This window comes from Theropithecus gelada, chromosome X (assembly GCF_003255815.1).
Source record: "Theropithecus gelada isolate Dixy chromosome X, Tgel_1.0, whole genome shotgun sequence".
Lineage (NCBI taxonomy): Eukaryota > Metazoa > Chordata > Mammalia > Primates > Cercopithecidae > Theropithecus > Theropithecus gelada.
In genome coordinates, this window is record NC_037689.1 from 129,630,703 (window position 1) to 129,651,930 (window position 21,228).

At 39.9% G+C, this 21,228-nt stretch overlaps 1 protein-coding gene across 2 annotated transcripts in view; it reads right to left on the bottom strand.

The window, feature by feature from the left end:
- FRMD7 (FERM domain containing 7) overlaps window positions 1-21,228 on the bottom strand; it is a 51,210-nt gene that overhangs the window by 19,353 nt on the left and 10,629 nt on the right. Inside the window, exons 2-4 of one of the 2 annotated variants that reach the window (XM_025372550.1) lie at window positions 3,751-3,855; window positions 2,595-2,637; window positions 604-682 (exon numbers count right to left, since the gene is read on the bottom strand). In XM_025372550.1, the coding sequence (XP_025228335.1) occupies window positions 604-682; window positions 2,595-2,637; window positions 3,751-3,855 (227 nt within the window). The remainder of the gene's footprint in view (window positions 1-603; window positions 683-2,594; window positions 2,638-3,750; window positions 3,856-21,228) is intronic. The other variant, XM_025372551.1, reaches the window with a different exon arrangement.

The following is a 21,228-nucleotide window of genomic DNA, read 5'->3' on the forward strand; positions in this document are numbered from 1 at the left end:
AGCTCAGGAGTTCAAGACCAGTCTGGGCAATATAGCAAAGCCCCATCTCAAAAAAAAAAAAAAAAAAAAAAAATGTGTAAGTTTAGAAAATAGAGTAAGGTTTGAGGAGTGTTTTGTTGACAATATGTTTTTGCAGAAGTAGGTTTACTTTGTAATTCTGAAGGACATTTTTTCATAAGTATTTATCATCATTACAGAATATTTTGTCTTCCGTGAGATACATTCACAACCCCCACATTTTCAGTTTCCATGGAAATCGGCTGGCATTATACCTGTGCTGTTAAGCTGCCCTCTCTGACTGAAACACAGGTGTCATGAAGGACAGCACACTCATTGTTGTAGTAGTTAATGGCATAATCCCCAAGTGGATGCCCAGGCTTGAACTTCTAGAACACCCCTCTTTCTTCCTGTAGTCTCCACCCTTTGGAAGATGAACACCTGGGGAACCAGCTAGGCCCACCCTCTCTCCAGATCCTCACCATCTCCCAGAGAATGACTTAAAGCCAAGTTTTGTGAGAAGGGCCAGAAGCACTTGCCCCCAATAAATGGAGAATAATGATTCTTAAGTAACATCATGCAGAGATACACAGGTAATCACTATACCTTGTAAGTTCTTCCCGCAGATGTCCAGGGTCCACTGGGAAAAATTTCACCATAAATTTGAAAACAATCTCCTTAGGATCTTAAAACACAATATCTCCATAAGTTTTATTTAAATGTCCATCACAACAGTTATAGGGCCACACACACACACACACACACACCCCTCTCCTCTTCCTTCCCCTCCCCATCACTCCCTCCTACAGACTTCTATGTTTCCATTTATCACATGTGTAAAGGGTCACAATTTCTGGATTGTGTCTCTATGTGTACAGCGATTAGGAAAGTTCTCCCACCCCTCTTTCTACCCTGTCTTCCTTTGAGTTTATTTGTATAAATGTGCCCCTTTGGGACCTACTATGTCCTCTCCTAAGAAGTATCCCATTTATAGAAATACAGCACTTGCTAGTTGGGATTCTGCATTCCTGACTGAGAGAAGGGTTCAACTTCAGCTGAGGCAGGTGTACATTACCGGGCCTAAGTATCTCATAAAGAGAATTCGAAGCACGATGGACTGATGCCTCTATCTATCTTATAATATACATTAAGAAAACACATATGCTTATCTTCACACCTGCTTGCATTTGAAAATTAACTTTTACACAAAACATAAATGCACACATGCAGCATTAACACCATTGATTCAGTAAATATTTGTTGGTGTCCATTATGTGCAAAGCAGGTATTGGGAGTAAAAAGACAACTAAGAGCTCACTGTCTAGTAGAAGAGACAGACATCTAGACAATTACAACACCCCAAAATGCTATAAGCACTGAGTGCTGGGGAAGCAGAGAAGGGAGAAAAGAGTTTGGAGGAGGTCAAGGATGTCCTCCTAGAGGACTTGAGACCCGAGTAGAATGGCCAGATTTAGTGAATAAGAAGTGCAGCACTCCCAGTTCAATTTGAATTTCAGATAAACAACAATTGCATGGGATGTGCTTATATAAGAAAATTATTCTTTGTTTATCAAAATTATAATTTAATAGGGCATTCTGTATTTTATCTGCTAAGCCTCCATCTGAGATTAGTTTTGTCAAAGTCAGCAGAGGTAGAAATACGAAGTGGCTAGTGGCAGGGATGAGGCTAGGAAGGAAGCCAGATTTCAATGCTTTGTGTACCATCCTAAGGAAATGGGACTTTATTGCTTGAAGGGTAGGTAGTAGAGAGACATGGAAGCATTTTAAGAAGAAGAGTGATGTGATCAGGTTGGTATTTTCAACAGATTTCTTTGGGAGTAATGTAGATGATGAATGGGGGGAATGGGTTTGGAAGCTGTTGGAATAATGTGACAGGTGATACTTATGCAGTGGGAACAGACAGAACTTTGGGAAGCACTAACATGTAAAGAGCAGGTAGTGGAAGATGAACCAGTAAAAGAGACATTAAAACAGTGCAAAATCCTGAAAGAAATCCGCCTGCCTCAGAAACATCTGTGGAATTCTGTAAACATGCAGGTTGTTGGCAACCCAGGAATAAGGTGCAGGAATCGGCATTTAACGAGAAACTCAGGCAATCCTAATGCACACTGAAACTTGAGATCCATCACACTAGATTGTAAAATATAGGGAGAAAATATTTCATACATAGTAGGCACTCAAATATGAACTAAAGCAAATGAATAATGCTTGTGACAGGATATAACTAAAGAATCTTCAGGCAGACAGTGAATGGCATTGCAGATTGACATCAAGGATGCTCAAAGATTTGCAGTGCCAGAAAATGAGATATATTCCTCAAACCAATCCACAGAGTACTGTAATTACCAGAGTTCTTCAGATTTACTCAAAGATCCAGCAGCATGATTTCTTTCATCTCAGGCAAAATTAAAATAATTTTCTAAATTGCTGAATTCACTGGATGTATTAAGGATTGAAATAATATCTCAAAACCCTTTTCTCCCCTTATATTAAAATGAGAAATTGTGTGAGGTTGCTGAAACCTTTTTCAAGCTCTAACTGTGAACTCTATTCCTTAAATGCTTTTCCATACTTACTTTTTACCTGCTTTGTTATGGGCTTCAAAAGTTCCAACCAAACCTGTAATAACATTAATGAAAAAATTGGTAGAGCATGGCACTGAGCAGAGTTTTTTTTTTTTCAGTAATAGATAAAGATTAACATGAAATAAACAAGTACCAGGACTATTTAGACTTCTAAAGGTAGAAACAAACAGCAATGTCAAATAGGTGGCATACCATGTTTAATCTGCCCCCTTATATTTTCCCAATGACAGTGAACACTGTTGATCTATAAACTCTTTCTTGTTGACATTTGAATCACTGCTCCACTGCCTTAGTAGGATGACAGAGGTGTCACATACATGGCTCATTAGTTGCTACAAAGACTAATGAAGGCATTTGGCTCCACATTTGAACCCTCCAGTCCCCAAATGCCAGTCTAATAGACATAATGAGCCTTTCTGGGAAGGTGCCAGATCACAGATATACCAAGGCAGGACACAGCAGAAGAATATCACGAATGTTAGGGCCTGAGAAAGGAGAAAGGAGATTCCTCTGAATATTCACTGGTGAGGTTAAAAGTCTTAATTCTGCAGGTTGAGGTCCAGGCTCTGGAAAGGCAAAATTGCTAAAGCATGCATAGTTGCTCACAGAGTGACAAAACAGGAACGTGGGGTAAAAGAGTTTGTGTTTGGTAAACTGAGGTGACTTGTTGTTGTTGTTGTTGTTTTGAAACAGAGTCTCACTCCGTTGCTCAGGCTGGGATGCAGTGGTGCGATGTTGGCTCACAGCAACCTCTGCCTCCCAGGTTCAAGCGATTCTCCTGCCTCAGTCTCCCAAGTAGCTGGGATTACAGGCATGTACCACCACACTCAGCTAATTTTTGTATTTTTAGTAGAGATGGGGTTTCACCATGTTGGCCAGGCTGGTCTTGAACTCCTGACCTCAGGTGATCCACCTGCCTCAGCTTCCCAAAGTGTTGGGATTAGAGGCATGAGCTACCACACCTGGCCAAGGTGACTGTTAATAAACAAAGAGGGAGGAGGAACACTAGTTATTAAATCTAATCATGTTGCAAGGGTACACATAGTTTTTCATTTTCAATCAGGGAATTGAACCCTGTGTACCTAGCCGCAAACTGCGTTTAGAAGCAATGCTAGACACAAAGAACCCTATAATGAAACCAACTTACATTATTTCCAGAATGGCTGCAGAATTCTAATCCAAAATACTCCTTTTCAGCAAGATTTAGATGGCTGCAACTCAGGTTAAACAATGCCTTCCCAGATGACTTTTGCTAAACAAAACAAAAAGATGATAGCACAATTTGCATTCCTAACCCGATACTGTTACTGCAGCACAGAATAAAGGGTAGAAGTCACAAGACTCTCTGCAAGCCCTGTTTCCTTAAGCACTATTTAGAGGACCTGCATCCTTTTCAAAGATGTTGACCTTTACAGATAGATCCACGTATCTGTCTGTATGCTGTTTTAGCGACATCCCTAAAAAAGTCTCATGACAAACCATCTTGGAAAAAAGAGAGCCTTGCACTTAACTATGGCTACATCTGCAAATTTACCCTTTCAATGGAATTCTTTAATCAGTTCATCCCATGGGCAATTTGAATGATTTCTTCCAAATTGACAGATAGTTTAGTCAAGATGTAAATCCGACCCTATTACTCCCCTGCTTGAAATCCTTCAGTGGCTCCCCCTCAGGATAAAGCCTGTACTCCTCAGCACAGGAAACTCAGCTCTCTCTCCCTCCTGTGGCCATGCCTGCCCCTCCAGCTTCTTGCCCATCTCCTCCTGACACTTTCTTCTGTAATAACTGCAGCCTGCTCTTAGTTCCCCATACCTGTCCAGTCATTGTGTGCCTACATGCCACTGCTCATGTCATCCTTCTCCACCTATCGCTCTTTCCACATTTCTTTGGTTTGGCTTACTCCTACTCAGCTCAGATGTCATCTCCCCAGGGAAGCTTTCTTCAATCCCTATCAGCCGCAGGCTGAGCCAAGGGCAAGCTCCCCTATGCCTCCAAACACCCTCACTTACCTCAAGCCTAGCACTTCTTGCCCTGGATGTCTATCTTCCCCATTAGACTGAATTTCTCCATAGCAGGGACTTTGCTTTATTTTTCTTGTTACTCACCAGTTCTAATTCAGAGACTGGCACATAGTATTGGGCTCCTGAATGTTTGTTGATCCAACATGAAATTGACCATATGATTATATGAGCCCCTTGAGTAGATTTCATTTTGTAGCTTTGCCCACCAAATCTGCATACAGCATACTCTGTTCACATAAGGCCACAGATTTTTTTTCTTCATAAAGCCCACACACACTGTGAGCACAAAACAGTCCCTTTCTTATACTTCTCTGAGAACAGGAGCTTTGAAGAGCTCTCTGTGAAAAATTTCTTTGAGTTGAGTATGGCTGGGGCTGATTTTCAGCCTCCACTATTGCTGAACCCAGGGGTTGCTGTTGCAGGGAGGACCGTGATGGGAAAATTGAGCCCTGGCTGATAGGCACAAAGACAGGCTGCTGAAAACCCCTAGTTAAAGCCGAGTCACGCGGTGCCTACAGTACTGCAAAGGAAGCCAGGCGCGGGGAAATGTAGTTGGAAATCACCGACCCATAGAATTAACAGCAACCTTGAGAGGTCAGAGAGTCCATCCACCACCACCTCCTCCCTCCCTCAAGGCAGCACCACACTGAACAGAGCCCACATCTGGGATTTAATAGCTTTCAGGAAGGCAACCTACCTCACCCCCTTCCCCCACCGACAAAAACTATGCCCCTCTCCCTATGGACTTCTCTGTACTTGGTTTTACTGCCCAGAGCTCCACCGACTCAAGATTCATTTGGGTTAACCCGGGTGCTATTTTTAAATGAAAATAGGCTGCAAAGGGTGAAACCTATTTCATCCCTTGCACCTGGAGACAGAGCTGCTCTACCGAGGGAAAGGGGGTTTGATTTGATGTGGGAGATCACAATGGAGCTGTAGTCCAAGAAAAGGGGGTCAGTTCCCCTGGGGGGGCACCAAGGGAATGGGGTTGCCAGGGAGGGCCTGTTTATAGAGGAGAGGGGTACGTTTTTGCCTGTGTGGCAACCTTGCCTAGGGCAAGTGCTGACACAGACCATTGCAGACACATGAAATCGCTCCTATTTTTAAAATCCTTCACGGACAAGGAGCTGCCACGGGATTTTTATTACGAAAAAAAAAAAAAAAAAGAATTTCTAAAGAGAGAGATGACAGCAATACTTTTTCTAACACCAAAGAAACATTTCAGTCATGAGGACCAAACTCTGTCATAGACTCCAGTTTTTTTGCAAGCAATTTAAGAAGCTCAATATTTTCCTTTCTCCTTTTCATATTTTATTCTTATTTTTCATCAGGGCACTTAATCCTCCCTATCAACACTGCCATGTTCCATGTGTTTGTATATTTACATGTTTCTGCAATTACAAAGAATATGTAACCATTCTTTTAAGGTTTCTAATTAAGGCTTTATTTTTGTTTCCTTCCGTAAGATCCCATACTATGTTTATAAGAATAATTCCCTGATTCTTCCATCCCTGTAAGTGTTGCCAACTGGCTCTAAAAGCCTTTGGCATTTATGCATTTGGAGGTCAGACACTCATGTAGCTCAAGCTTTCCACCCCCATCTCTGCGAGAGGTATTTTTCTTCAGTCCTCCATAGCGTACATTGAAATTGGCCAGCTTTGTGGAATGTGTTATGTAATAGGTAAGGTCTTGGTTCTGTCTCAACATGCAGCCTTTAATTTTTTTCTATCATTATGATCAAATTTCTCAATTTTGATGTTATGATTCTCTTTCTCGTAATACCGCCTTATATACAACTTTCCTGTTTTCTCTTTCTCTTTTCTGTTTTCTCTGGACTTCTGATTCTCTGTACAATTGCTTGCTCTTTTTTAAGCTGGTACTTTTCAATATCCTAATCAAGCTCCTTAGCAGATCTAAATTCTTTACCACCCGTCAGTCCTCCCACCCAAGGAATTGGAACTCCAATCCTGAATCCTGTCTCATCCTAATATCTGCCTTTAAATATCTATCTATCTATCTATCTATCTATCTATCTATCTATCTATCTCTCTCTATAATTTAAACAAATCATTCATAACTTGGATTTATAATCTTTAATTTACTGGTTCATAACAATTAGACACTGATTCCTGGGGGCTCCAAACTCATCTTCTCATGGAAACAATAATATTCAAAATGGCTAGCTCTAAAAACAAATCTACCAAATTTTCTGTGCACCTAGGATTGTTATATACCAATTTGTTAAAATAAATCAGGATTGTAATCTTTCTCTATTCACTTACTAGCTGGACGAACTGGGGCAAATCATTTAGCTCACAGATTGATCTACCTCTTCTAGATACCTGAAGATAAAAACCATGTGTTTGAATTTTTGGAATTAAGTACAGTGCCTGGCAGAGTGGACATTCAATAAATGTTTACTGAATAAGTGGATAAATGAACCCAAACATTTAACTTGATTCATGTACATTAGTATAATAGTCCTCTTAAGAGGGAGACAAATTAGTCATTACATGACCTTGGGCAAATTACTGAACCTTTCTGAGCCTCAGTTTACTCATCTGTAAAATAGAGATAATAGTGATATTATCTCATAGGGCTGTTGTGAGGATTAAATAAAATAATTCACATCAAGGTCTTAGTACAGTGCCCAGCACATCATCTGCACATGCACATATGCATAAGCACTTCAGCAATGCACATGTATAGATGTATGCATAGTAATAAATCTGGAAGAATATATACCAAATTGGTAACAGCAATATTCCTAGAGAGGAGATAGAATAAGGGGGACTTTAACTTTTTACTCTGTACATGTCTGAATTTTTTTTTAAATAAACAAGGATGGTAGAAACTTTCTTTACCAAACTTCCACTTAATAATGCACATATAATGCTTTCCATTCTCTCTTTAAAACATTGGCAGATGTGGGCCAGGTGCGGTGGCTCATGCCTGTAATCCCAGCACTTTGGGAGGCCGAGGTGGGCGGATCACAAGGTCAGGAGATCGAGATCATCCTGGCTAACACGGTGAAACCCCGTCTCTACTAAAAAACGCAAAAAATTAGCCGGGCATGGTGGTGGGTGTCTGCAGTCCCAACTACTTGGGAGGCTGAGGCAGGAGAATGGTGTGAACCCGGGAGGCGGAGGTTGCATTGAGCTGAGATCGAGCCACTGCACTCCAGCCTGGGTGACAGAGCGAGACTCCATCTCAAGAAAACAACAACAAAAAACAACAAACAAACAAACAAACAAAAATTGGCAGATGCCCACATTGTGATGAAAGCTCATGGCTAGTAGGCGACTCGAATACAATTGTACACTTTGACAGCGACCAATTGAGTCCCATGCTTACTAATGATTACGTTGTTGGAAATATTTTGACAAGCTCTACTTATTATTATAATTACATCATTTAATTAAATGGTATGTATATCAAAAATTATAATGAGCACTAATAGCAAGAGTTGTTTCTATGAAACTTAAACTTTTATTTTTGTAAAGACCCAATAAGGGGGAGTCCCCAAAAATGTGCTGCCAAATTAGTTTTGGATATGATAGCAATAAAAGATTGAGGGAGGAAAGACATCAAAATCCAGAAAGATTCTGTACTTATGCTTTGCAAGCATTTATATTCTTGTTCCACAGTTAATAAACCAAGACTGGTAATCATTGACGACAGATTATGGATGTGGTTTATGGAAGAAAGACAAAAGGGAATACAATCAGAGAAGTCCATACTAAAGAAAAGGTCTTGGCCCTATATCAAACAGTTGGGATATGAATAAAATGTATGCATTTTATGTTAAAATGAAAAATTTGAGATGTCTGTATGTATATGTATATAACTTGTTATTAGTTTTTGCTTTAGCAAATTTTGTCAATTAACTGATCAACAACAACCTTCGACAACATTTGAAAAAAGACATTCTCAATATCATTAAAATGGCCATACTGCCAAAAGCAATTTAAGATTCAATACAATTCCCATCAAACTACCAATGACATTCTTCAAAGAACTAGAAAATTTTTTTTTTTTAATTCACATGGAACAAAAAAAGAGCCCGAATAGCCAAGGAAATCCTAAGCAAAAAGAACAAACCTGGAGGCATCAAGTTACCTGACTTCAAACTATACTATAGGGCTACAGTAACCAAAACAGCAGGGTACTGGTAAAAAAGCAGGCACATAGGCCAATGGAGCAGAATAGAGAGTCCAGAAATAAGGCTGCACACCTACAGCCATCTAATCTTCGGCAAAGCTGACAAAAACAAGCAATGGGGAAAAGACTCCATATTCAATAAATGGTGCCTGAATAACTGGCTAGCTATACGCAGAAGATTGAAGCTGGATCCCTTCCTTACACAATATACAAGAATTAACTCAAGATGGATTAAAGACTTAAATGTAAAACACAGAACTATCAAAACCCTGGAAGACAACCTAGATAACACCATCCTGGACATAGGAATGGGCAAAGATTTCATGACAAAGACACCAAAAACAATCTCAACAAAAGCAAAAATTGACAAGTGAGATCTAATTAAACTTAAGAGTTTCTGCACAACAGAAGAAACTATCAACAGAGTAAACAGACAACCTACAGAATGGGAGATAATATTTGCAAGTTATGCATCTGACAAAAGTCTAGTATCCAGAATCTATAAGGAACTTACACAAACTTACAAGAGAAAACCAACCCCATTAAAAAGTGGGCAGAGAATATGAATAGACATTTTTTCAAAAGAAGACATACATGCAGCCAACAAGCATATAAAAAAGCTCAATATCACTGATCACTAGAGAAATGCAAATCAAAACCACAATAAGATACCCATCTCACACAAGTCAGAATGGCTATTACTAAAAAGTCAAAAAATAATAGATACTGGTGAGGTTGTGGAGAAAAGGGAACACTTATACACAGTTGGTGGGAGTGTAAATTAATTCAACCATTGTGGAAAGCAGTATGGCAATTCCTCAAAGAGCTAAAAGCAGAACTAGCATTGGACCCAGAAATCCCATTACTGTATATACTCAGAGGAATATAAATTATGATACCATAAAGACACATGCACGCAAGTGTTCATTGCAGCATTATTCACAATAGCAAAGACATGGAATCAACCTAAATGTCCATCAATGACAGATTGGATAAAGGAAATGTGGTACATATACACCATGAAATACTGTGCAGGCATAAAAAAGAACAGGATCATGTCTTTTGCAGGAACATGGATGGAGCTGGAGGCCATTTTCCTTAGCAAGCTAACACAGGAACAAAAAAACCAAATAACGCATGTTCTCAGTTATAAGTGGGAGTTAAATGATGAGAAATTATGAACACAAAGAAGGAAACAACAGACACTGGGGTTTACTTGAGGGTGGAGTGTGGGAGGAGGGAGGGGAGCAGAAAAGATAACTATTGGGTACTGGGCTTAATACCTGGGTGATGAAATAATCTGTACAAGAAAACCCTGTGACACAAATTTACCTATGTAACAAACCTTCACATGTACTCCCAAACCTAAAATTAAAAGATTTTTTAAAACAGAGAAATTTTAATGTATCTTACATATTAATTGTGTGCTTTAAAAAAATACAGACTATACAATTAAGGTTTCAGGAAAAGATAGATTGGAAGGAAATATAGCATATCATTAATAGTAGCATAATGGGTTATTTTTACTTTTTTCTTATACTTGTTATATTTTCCAGAGAAATACAATAGGTATTCTAAAAGTTAAAAGCATAGTGTCATACAAAATGTCTTATAGATGCTTCCCCTGTTTCCAATGCTGACTCTAGCATTCAAAATATTTCTTACGCCCCCTTCAGGAAATTATTCTCAAAGTCACAGATGATAATCACTCATTCTCCTGACTTAATGGTTATGCTTCATTTTTTATCCCCAAATATGACTGTCTTAGCCAGTTCAGGCTACCATAACAAAATACCATAGAGTGGGTGGCTCAAACAATAAAAATTTATTTTCTCACATTTCTAGAGGCTGGAGACCTGGGATGAGGGTGCCAGTATGGTTGGGCTGTGGTAAGGGCTCCCTTCTTGGTTTGTAAATGGCTGCCTTTTCACTACATTTCTACATGGTGGAGAGAGAGCGAGAGAGAGCGAGAGAAAGAGAGAGAGAGAATCTTCCTTTTCTTATAAAGCTACCAATCTTATCGGATAAGGACTCCATATTTATGATATTATTTAACCTTAATTACATCCTAAAAGTCCTAACTAAATAAAGTCACACTGAGGGTTAGAGCTTCAACATATAAATTTTGGGAGAATACAAGTCAGTCTATAGCAATGACCCAGCTTGATGGTCCACTTTAGTTACCATATTTGCTCTTTATGACTTTTGGCTCTTCTCAAACACTAAATTCCCTCTCAAATAATGAAGATTTGTGAGGCATTTTGGAAAGAATGTGCCCAGCTACAGAGGGCCAAATAAGAGTTCCAAGAATGTGCTGAGCCTTTGCAATAAATATGAGGTGGCAGCACAGCATGGTGGCTAAGAATGTTTGCTTTGGAGCCAGACACACCTGGGTCTAGTTCCGACTCCTCTACCCAGTAGAAGAGTGATCGTGGGCAGACTTATCTCTCTGAGCCTCAGTTTCCTCAGTTGTAAAATAGAACTGTCAGAAGCCAGAAAGAAAAAGTCACATATTATATGATTCAATTTCTATGAACTAGCCAGAATAGGCAAATCCCTAGAGACTGAAAGTAAATTAGTGGTTTCCAGCAGCTGGGTGGGAGTGACTAATAATGAGCATAGAGTTTCTTTTAGAGGTGATGAAAATATTCTGGGATTAGATGGTTGGGATAGTTGCACAACATAATGAATATACAAAAAAAACCACTGAATTGTACACTTTAAAAGGATGAATTTGATTAACTTACTGTTATGTGAATTGCATGTCTATTTCAAAAGGGATCATAGTGAGCTTCTAGTGAGAGTATTCGTGTAAAGTACTTTACACAGTGTCTGACACATAGGAAGAACTCAATAAGTGTTGACTACTTCTAGGTGCCCATATAATTTATGAACCTAACCTGGACACTTTAGAGGATAACAAGGGGCACTTGTAATAAGGATATTGTCACAACAGGTATAAACCAGGCCTGTCTTGGACAAATCCTGGTGTGTGGTCACCTGATGATATGGTTTGGTTCTGTGTCCCCACCCAAATCTCATCTTGAATTACAATAATCCCCACGTGTCAAGGACGGGACCAGATGAAGGTAATTGGATCATGGGCAAGGTTTCCCCCATACTATTCTCGTGACAGTGAGTGAGTCTCACAAGATCTGATGGTTTTATAAGTGTCTGGCATTTCCTCTGCTTGCCCTCATTCTCTCTCCTGCAGCCCTGTGAAGAGGTGCCCGTCCGCCATGATTATAAGTTTCCTGAGGCCTTCCCAGCCATGCGGAACTGTGAATCAATTAAAGCTCTTAAAAAACAAAATAAATTGCCCAGCCTCGGGTATTTCTTCATAGCAGTGTGAGAATGGATTACACCTAGCTATTAGCATTTATACCATCTGAGGGGTCTGTTTTGACAAGGGCAATATTTATTTGAATGTTCAAGATCTGCAATATTTAGAATCACATACATAACTATTGGTTTTCTCTCAGATAAACCAGTATCAGCTGATCATTTCTCCAGGTGGCAAGTAAATAAATTACCTTTTGGTCATTTTAACCTTCTGATTCCACATTTTCATAGGTAAGTCTCAGCCATAACAGCCACACACAAAAACAGAGACAGAGAACTGTTTCATCAGTCTTAACCTTCTCCTTAATAAACACTGTAAAAGTCAACGCCTCATCTCTCCTTTAGCATGCTTTTTACTCTATTGTTTGTCTTTTTCGAGCTCTTTTTCTTTTCCTGTTTGTAATTTTTATCTGCCAAAACTCTGGGCTTAATTTTCATGTGCTTGCCCTTTCCTTTTTGTGTATGCCATTACCCTTTTGTGATCCTTTCTACTGTCCCTTCAATTCAACACAGATTATTGAGCACCTGCTTATGCCACATACTCTTCTAGGCTCCGGGGACACTGAGATGAACAAGACATAGGAATTACCACCAAGGAACACATAGGCTGGCAGACAAGACAGGCACATCCATGGTTAATCACAGCAGGTTGAGCTAAGTGATTTTATGGAGGGATGTATGCAGGGGGTAATGTGAGATCACCTAACCCATAAAGATGGGTGAGAGCGTAGTAGAAAGGATTTCTAACAGATGGGACGTCTAAGCTGAGGTGTGAAGCAAGAATTGGAGTTAGCCAGGGGAAAGAAGAAGAGTGTTAGAGGCAGAAGAGATTAGAAAACCTGGTTTGAACAATGAAACTGCAAGCAGTTTGGTTTTGCTAAAGGAGAAAGTGAGACCCTGGGCCTGGAAAAGTGGGCAGAAGTCATACCAAGGGGAGCTGTTTGTGGCATGTGAAGCCATGTGCCTTGAAGGTGAGGTACAGGGTGGGGTTAGGAGTAGCTGGATGATATTCAGCAGGGACTTGACATGGTCAGAGTTGTGTCTTAGAGACACCAGCCTAAAAGTAGTTAGGGCATTGCTGCCCAAGCTGTAAAGTGCATATGATTCACCTGGGGATCTTGTTAAAATGCCGGTTCAGATTATATAGATATGTGGTGAGGCCTGAGAATATACTTTTCTAACAAGCTCCCAAGCGAGACCGATGTTGCTGGTCTGTGGACTACACTTTGAGGAATGATGGTTTAAGGGATAGGTGGAGGAGGGGGTAAAACAGGTGACAGGTAGCCAAGTTGGGGCTGCTATAGTTCAGGTGAGAAAAGATGGTAGCCTGGATTAAGACAGTGGTAGTGAGAATAGAAAGAGGTAAAAATGGGAGAGATGGTTCTATAGTAGGTGCAATTGGACTTGGGGAGGTTAAGAGAGAGGGAGTGTCCTAGAGATTCCTGGTATTCTCTTTACAGGTCCTACAGGCTTGCTCCCCTTTTGCCTTCTGCCGGGATACGTGTTTATGTGCATCATCCCTGAGTTTAGGCTTCATTTTACCGTCTTTCATTCACCTTTATGCATCACTTTGCTCATCCTTGACATTTGTTTCTTTACCAATTGGCCCACAGACCACATGCACAACAAGGGGCTACCCAAGCAGTTTTGCCTCGCGTACTCCCCATCCCTTGTTACTGAATTCTCCCCACACCACCCTATCTGAGAGTGGGGATGCTCAGAATATTCCTCACCAATGTGTGCACGTATTTGAACCCCTCCTTCAACACTCCTTAGCATTTGCACAGGTCTGAAAAGAAAATCATGGCTTCTCATAGCAAAAGCTTTCTGTGGCATTAACTTATAAAATCTCCTTCTGACAACCTATTTTGTTCACCAATTCCTTTTAAAGTCACCCACCTGGGCCAGGCACAGTGGCTCATGCCTGTGATCTTAGAGCTTTGGAAGGCCAAGGCAAGAGAATTGCTTGAGGCCAGGAGGTCAAGAGCAGCCTGGGCAACATAGTGAGACCATGTCTCTATAAAAATTAAACAATTAGCTGGGCATGGTGGTGCATGCCTGTAGTCCCAGCGACTCAGGAGGCTGAAGTGGGAGCCCAGGAGTTCAATTGCAGTGAAATATGATCACATCACTGCACTCCAGCCTTGCTAACAGAGCAAGACTCTGTGTCAAATAAAAAGAAAAATAAACACAAAAAATTAAGTCCACCACCTGGCATTTTCTTTTTTTAATTTTTTAATTTTGTTTTTAAATTTTTTATCTATGTATTTACTTATTTTGAGACTGGGTTATAAGACTGGCTAATTTTTTTATTTTTGGTAGAGATGGGATTTCGCCATGTTGCCCAGGCTGCTCTCGAACTCCTGAGTTCAAGCAATCCACCCGCCTCAGCCTCCCAAAGTGCTGGAACTACAGGCATGAGCCAGCGTGTCTGGCCAACCACCTGGTATTTTCCTTCTGGTCTTTTGGTAAACCTCAGAGCTTCCCCATGTATTATCCCTTTTGTAACTTACACCAATCACCCACTGTGACACTGGCCCAGAACCGGTTCCATCCATAATAGTATAAGCTCATTGTGGCTAATTTCCATCAGTCATTTACTCTTCAAATCCTGAACTCCAAATAGCATTTTGGAAGCCAGAACCAAGTAGAACATTCCACTGAGAGGATTGGACTTGTGTTAATTAGAACAGGAAGTGTGGAGATAGTTCTACATTTTGATACCATTTAGTGCAATTCTAGGCTAAGCATGTTTTCAGTGATGCTGATTTAATTTCAGCCATCTGGTGAAATCTTGGTCTGCACTCCTTCAACTCGACTGAGGTCTGTTTATAAACATCAATAGGTGTGCACCTTATTTACAGAGAGCTTAAACTCCTCTGAAGGTAAGACTTTTTCTGCAGGCTACATCCAGGAATCTCAGAACTTCTTGAGGGATAAACCCTAGGAGGGATTCTTTTTAAAGACTATTTTACTTTTTGGTAAAAATGCAAATATTCTGAAATTTTTAAAAAAGGTTCATATTTTACACATTTACCAATATAGTCAGCTGCAACAAGTTTTCTAGGAAATAAGCTGAACATAATTTGAAAGTCTGCACTCAGTAAATCACCTAGGGAACTAGGAAAGGCAGCTCCTTCAGGGCAGAGGCAGAAGAAATTCATTGACCAAACTGTAACCCTTCCTGGGGTTTTAACTCCTGGTAAAAGGAAAACTGCTAAGAGTGGTGAGAGGCTAATTACCAGGTAGCAGCAGTTCCTTCTAAAATGGAGCTCTCTCTGCAGGCAGTCTAATCTTTTAGCATCTGGTGGAGAGCAAGGTGCAGTTAGACACATCAAAGAATAAGTAGGAAGTGAACCAAGGCCCTTTCCCCAGAGCCCACAGGACTCAGCAATAAACCTTTGAGGGAAGCACAGTTTGACTGGGTACTTAAGGTTTCCTGGTGGGGGTAAGGAGAGAGAACAAGCCTTTTAGATGCTTGTGCACGTGTGAAATTCACACCAAATTACAGCTGGTTTTTATTTTATTTCTGAAAACATAAAGCAGTTCAAAGTGCTGCATGTGTGAAAGATGGAAGGCTTAACGTTGCTTAGGATTAACTGCCCAGAAAGATTTCTGGCCCACGTGACTCTCCTGGGGGTTCCTGGAGAATCAAGCTGAACAGCTGCCTGACCACCACCCCCTATGCCCACAGCCATATTGACGCCGACCAAACCAAGCTAGGAAGAGAACTCTGGAATCAGATAGCTAGTCCAGCACCTGATAGACGATACCTTCTGTCAGACACCTTTTCAAAGCTACAAGGAAGTGATTATGTATAATTGCCTGAGACCTTATGCAGGCCTGACAATGACCTGGACAGGTTGCATCTGATTCACATTCTTTGGTGGAGTAACTGGATGGAGTCTAAGAGACTCTCACTGCTCAGTGTTAACCTTCATACTAAGGGTGGGGTTGGGGGGAAGGGGGGAAGAACAAGATTACCAGCAAGATTATCAGCTTAATAGCAATCTTGTCTCCACTCCTGGGACATTGAAATTATCATGCCTAAATTGGAAAGACCGTGGAAAAGTGACAGTGTAATAACAGCATTCTTAAGACAGTGCTCCCAAGTCTTATAGAAATTACTAGCTACTCTGGGTAATTAAAACAATTATAATTATTTGTTTCCACATAACGCTTTAGCATTAAATCCATGTGGTGGGCATGATGCACAACCAAATTCTAAATGGTACTTGGAATTATATTTTAACGTGAAATTGATTCTGTATATACCTAGCAATAGGAGACACCCAGGACAAAACAGACCGTTAGATATCATGTACTCCAAGCCCATATTTTACAAGTGGGGAGATTTAGATCCAGAGCAGGTAAGAGACTTGCCTAAGATCTTTCAGCAGGTTAATGACAGACCTGGGAGTGGAACCCAGGTCTTCTGGCCTCCAGTAATGGGCTCATTTCATTATACCAGGCTCTCCTTAAATGTAAAGAGAAAACTAATATCTAGGTGTATGAAGGATAAGAGAGAGATAAACAGCTAGAACTTGTTTTTTTCATTCATTTCTTCCTGTCATAGTCACTCTGTTTACCTCACTTTACATTTTTTAATTTTTGTGGGTACATAGTAGTCGTATATATTTATGGGGTACAGGAGATGTTTTGATACAAGCATGCAATGTGAAATAAGCACATCATGGACAATGGGGTATCCATCTCCTCAAGCATTTATCCTCTGAGTTACAAACAATCCAATTACACTCTTTAGTTATTTTAAAATGTGCAATTAAGTTATTATTGACTATAGTCACTTTGTGCTATCAAATAACAGGTCTTATTCTTATTCTTCTATTTTTTTTCCTACTGATTAAACATCCCCACCTCCCCCCAAGTCTCCAACCCCCTACTATTCTTCCCAGCCTCTGGTAACCATGTTACATGACTTTATTATCTTTTCTCACCTTTGGACTGCATCCTTGACTCACTTTTCCCGCCTTCTGCTTATGACTTCAATGTTTCACCTTCTCCTTTAGCCTCCCTTTTCTCACTTGCTCCCTGAGTCTGTCTCTTTTTTCCTAGAATCAGCTTTACTCCATTTAGAAAGAGTGCTCACTGTGTTGCCCAGCAGGGCTGTGAGCAGGTTGGAAGCCATGCTGTTCTGACAGGTTGTGAATTTCACAGAAACCCTATAAAGAAGTAATCAAGGAATAATGCCTTATAAAACATCTACTTACTAAGAGGCCATGAAAACCAGCATATTAGGGTTACTGTGGGGAATCTGCATTGACTGAACAGAAAATCTTTTTGAATATATTCAGGAAACTATTCCAAACTAAATGGAATGGGGAGGCATATGTGGAATTTAGGGATCCATTAAAGAAGTAGAATTTCAATGTATAAAATGCACACCAAAATGCTAAAATCTTGGTGGTAGGATTATACTTGAAATTTATTTTCTTCATTTGCTTACCAGAATTTTCTCATCTATTTATAATGAACTTAGGTTCTACTGTTTTTGAAGCTGGATATACAATTTTAAATTAAAAATATACAACCTCTACAGGATTCAAACTGATTAGCAAAAATGAGAGGTCATATGAGCGATCACTCAAGCTGATCTCCCTGTCCAGAAGTGTCTTATTTCTCACCCTTCCCACATCTCCACGTTAGCCAGGTGTGCTTGCTTGTTGACACCTGTGGACTACACTAAGGGACCAGTTCTGCCCTAGAGCAGGAAACCTAAAAGAGGCCCCTGCCTCAGTCTTGACTTGGCTTCTTGCCAAGCTCCACCCTTGCAGCAGTCACTTAGGACCTGTTATTTCACTCTTCTTTTTCTACCCACACATCTACCCAAGTCCCTAATCCTGATGTTCACCTAGTCTCTTCACTTGGGTTCCTGCTGCTTGGTACTAACTTGGACCTACAATGGCAACCAGTTAGGTTCCACTTAGGTCTACTCTCCTCTTGACCGATTGCCAAATATGTCGTGCACACCGTAGGTGATTCTCAAAGATTTGTTGAATTTAACTGCTGGGCCTGCTTACAGCTCAGCAGTGTAACTTAACTCCGGGGCCTGCTTTACAGCTTTCTGCCCCTTTTCTTTTAGCCTACACCAGCCTGTAGTCATCCCAGTCCTAAGTGCTAACTCACACTTGTGAGCCTTGGAGTGACTTGAACTTGTAAGCCTAGTGATTACAGATTCTTCTCAGTCTGGATTAGTCTGGGGCTGGCCCCAGATTTAAGGACCTCTGCCATCCTTTCTCCTCAAGGCTATTTAAATATGGTGGCTCTATTTTTAGGGTATGCAGCATAACTCAAAACGTTGTCTGGAATTCTCTAATTGTACCCACGTACAAGTACAGCCAAACCCAGAACATTTTTAATTCGTGTATTTCTTTTAAGTACTACACATCTAAAAGACTAATGCACAAGACAGAAAGAGAAAGCATGGTTTAACTTTCTAAATGTAGAATTGTGGGAAACCTGAGAAGGGAGTAGTGGTAGGATTTGTAACTTATTAGCAATCTTTAATGGGAAACTACATCCCAAGGGATACTAACCTTTGTGTCTTAAAATTAGTTGTACACTCCCAATGCAAGTTCTTCCAATACTTTTCTCCTTTAATTGCTTAGGTGGAATTATTTGTACAGAAGGATCTGGTTAAGCTGACTCACTGCTATTTAAAAATCAAAACCAAAGATATTCTTCCCTTCTGAATGTTGAATTTGACATTTGCTTTTCTCAGCTTAGGAGGCTCTAGTCCACATTCCTCCAAATGCAGAAATGAACAAACAGGTTCACGGTGGCTTCCACAGAGAGACCTGAGGAGTCTTTGTAGATTCCTAGGAGTAGAAATGACCTCTCATTTGTTATACTATGGGTAAGTCTGAGGCAGGGCGTTTCTCATTTATTCTGGCAACCCCATTTCGAATAGTCAGTGAGGGCATACTGCGACCACACAGTTTCACATGTGTGCAGGGCTGGTCCAGGAAAAAAATTATTACTGCAATACATGAAATGTTTGCACCACACCCCTTCTGACTTAACACTTAACTTCCTAGAATGTTTTATCGACTGACATTCTATCAGCTAACTCATTGGAGCAAGGATTAGCTGCCTACCAGCTGAGAGCAAGAACAGAATCCACTCTTACATTGATTTAACAGATATTTACTAAATATCTATTATGTTTCAGAGTAAGCAGTAACTATTCAACAACTATTGCTTGCCTTCTCAAAATCAAAGGAATTTACTGCATCCTTTTGACCTCATAACCCCACCCACTGAGCTCCAAAGAATGACCTTTCTTTCTGGCCTCATATGATTCTCAGATGCCACGTATTTTTCTAACTTTGTCCATTTCTCTGAATCGTTTCCATTTTCCATTTGTCCTATGAAAGCTCTCTTAGAGCTCTTACAGGGCCCACTTCGCCAGCAACTGCTGACCCTGTGTTTTACACAACCACTCCCAACACAAATAAGAGCCATTTAAGATATAACGTGCTGAGATACAGCAAACTAACACAGGAACAGAAAACCAAACACCACATGTTCTCACTCATAAGTGGGAGCTGAACAATGAGAACACATGGACACAGGGAGGGGAACAACACACACTGGGGCCCGTTTGGGTTGGGGCCGGGGGAGGGAGAGCATTAGGATGAATAGTTAATGCATGTGGGGCTTAATACCTAGGTGATGGGTTGATGGGTGCAGTAAACCACCATGGCACACGTTTACCTATGTCACAAACCTGTCCGTTCTGCACATGTATCCCGAAACTTAAAATAAAATAAAATTTAAAAATACAATAAAATAAATAAAATCAAATGCTGAGATAATTCCAACATGGTGGTTCTTGAAGGGCTAGCTTCAAAGAGTGGATGGAGTGGTCAAGTGCATGTGCTCTTAATCCAGCTTGTCCCTGTTCAAATCCTGTTTGTACCACTCACTATTCTGTGACCTTGGGAAAGTTACTTCACTTCTTTCCAGTTAGCTCATCTGTAAAATGGGAATATTGGTAACACCTACTTCATTGAGGATTTCAATGAGCTGATACATGTAAAATATTTAGACTAGTGTCTGGCACATAATAAATATTCTGTTGATATATATTAGCTATTACCATTACTATTTAGGTTGGAAAAGAGTAATAATTTTAGGCTAGTGGGGAATGGGGTTGATATTTTGGAGCAATTGCCTCAAACCTATACATATCATATAATGTGGCTATGAGCAGCTGGGAAAGTGTGGCCCTGCCGTTATGAGAGGATTTTGACTGCTTATGCAGGTAGTGGATCATATACAGCAAGTGTTTTTATTTATTTTTATTTATTATTTTTAATGGATGAATAAAAATTACATGTATTTATCATGTACAACATGAAGTTTTAAAATATGTAGATTATGGAATGGTTAAATCGAGGTAACATATGCTTTACTTCACATACTTATCATTGGAACTGTGTTTTCAATGAAGATTCTTTTATTGTTTTCTCTTTTTTGTTTGTTTGTTTTTTGGCCTCATTCCAAAAGCAATATATGCTTATTTAAAAAACAGGGAACAAAAGAAACAGAAAAGCAAGAAGAAATAATGTACTCCTAATCCCACCTATCAAGAGACAGCCATTCTAAGGATCACAGAGTAAAGCTCAATGCACGTGACATAATAATACCTTTTGGTGACCGACTTCAAAATAAATTTAGTATTATATTGTGAATATCATCATTAGTTTCTGTTATATGAAACTACCTTGTTGGATATGTAAGTTGTTTTCTCCCTTGAGCTATTGCAAAGAACACTAAGATAAACATCTTAGTACACAAAGATGTACATGTATCTACATACAACTTTATTTCTTTAGGATATGTTTTTCCAGAAACTGAATTTTCCCAGCTTATTTGGGGTACATTTTTGGTTGTCTTGTTTTTGCTTGACACTTTGAATTAAATACTAAAATGTCTAACTAATTTTTTTGTGTAAAACTTTAATTAAATATGGAAATATGAATACAAATTATGGGAAGGAATCGTGGCAGTGGTAGTTCTTGCTTGGTAAAGCAGTGAAAAAATTATATGAACCCAAACTGTGCATCAGAATTCTG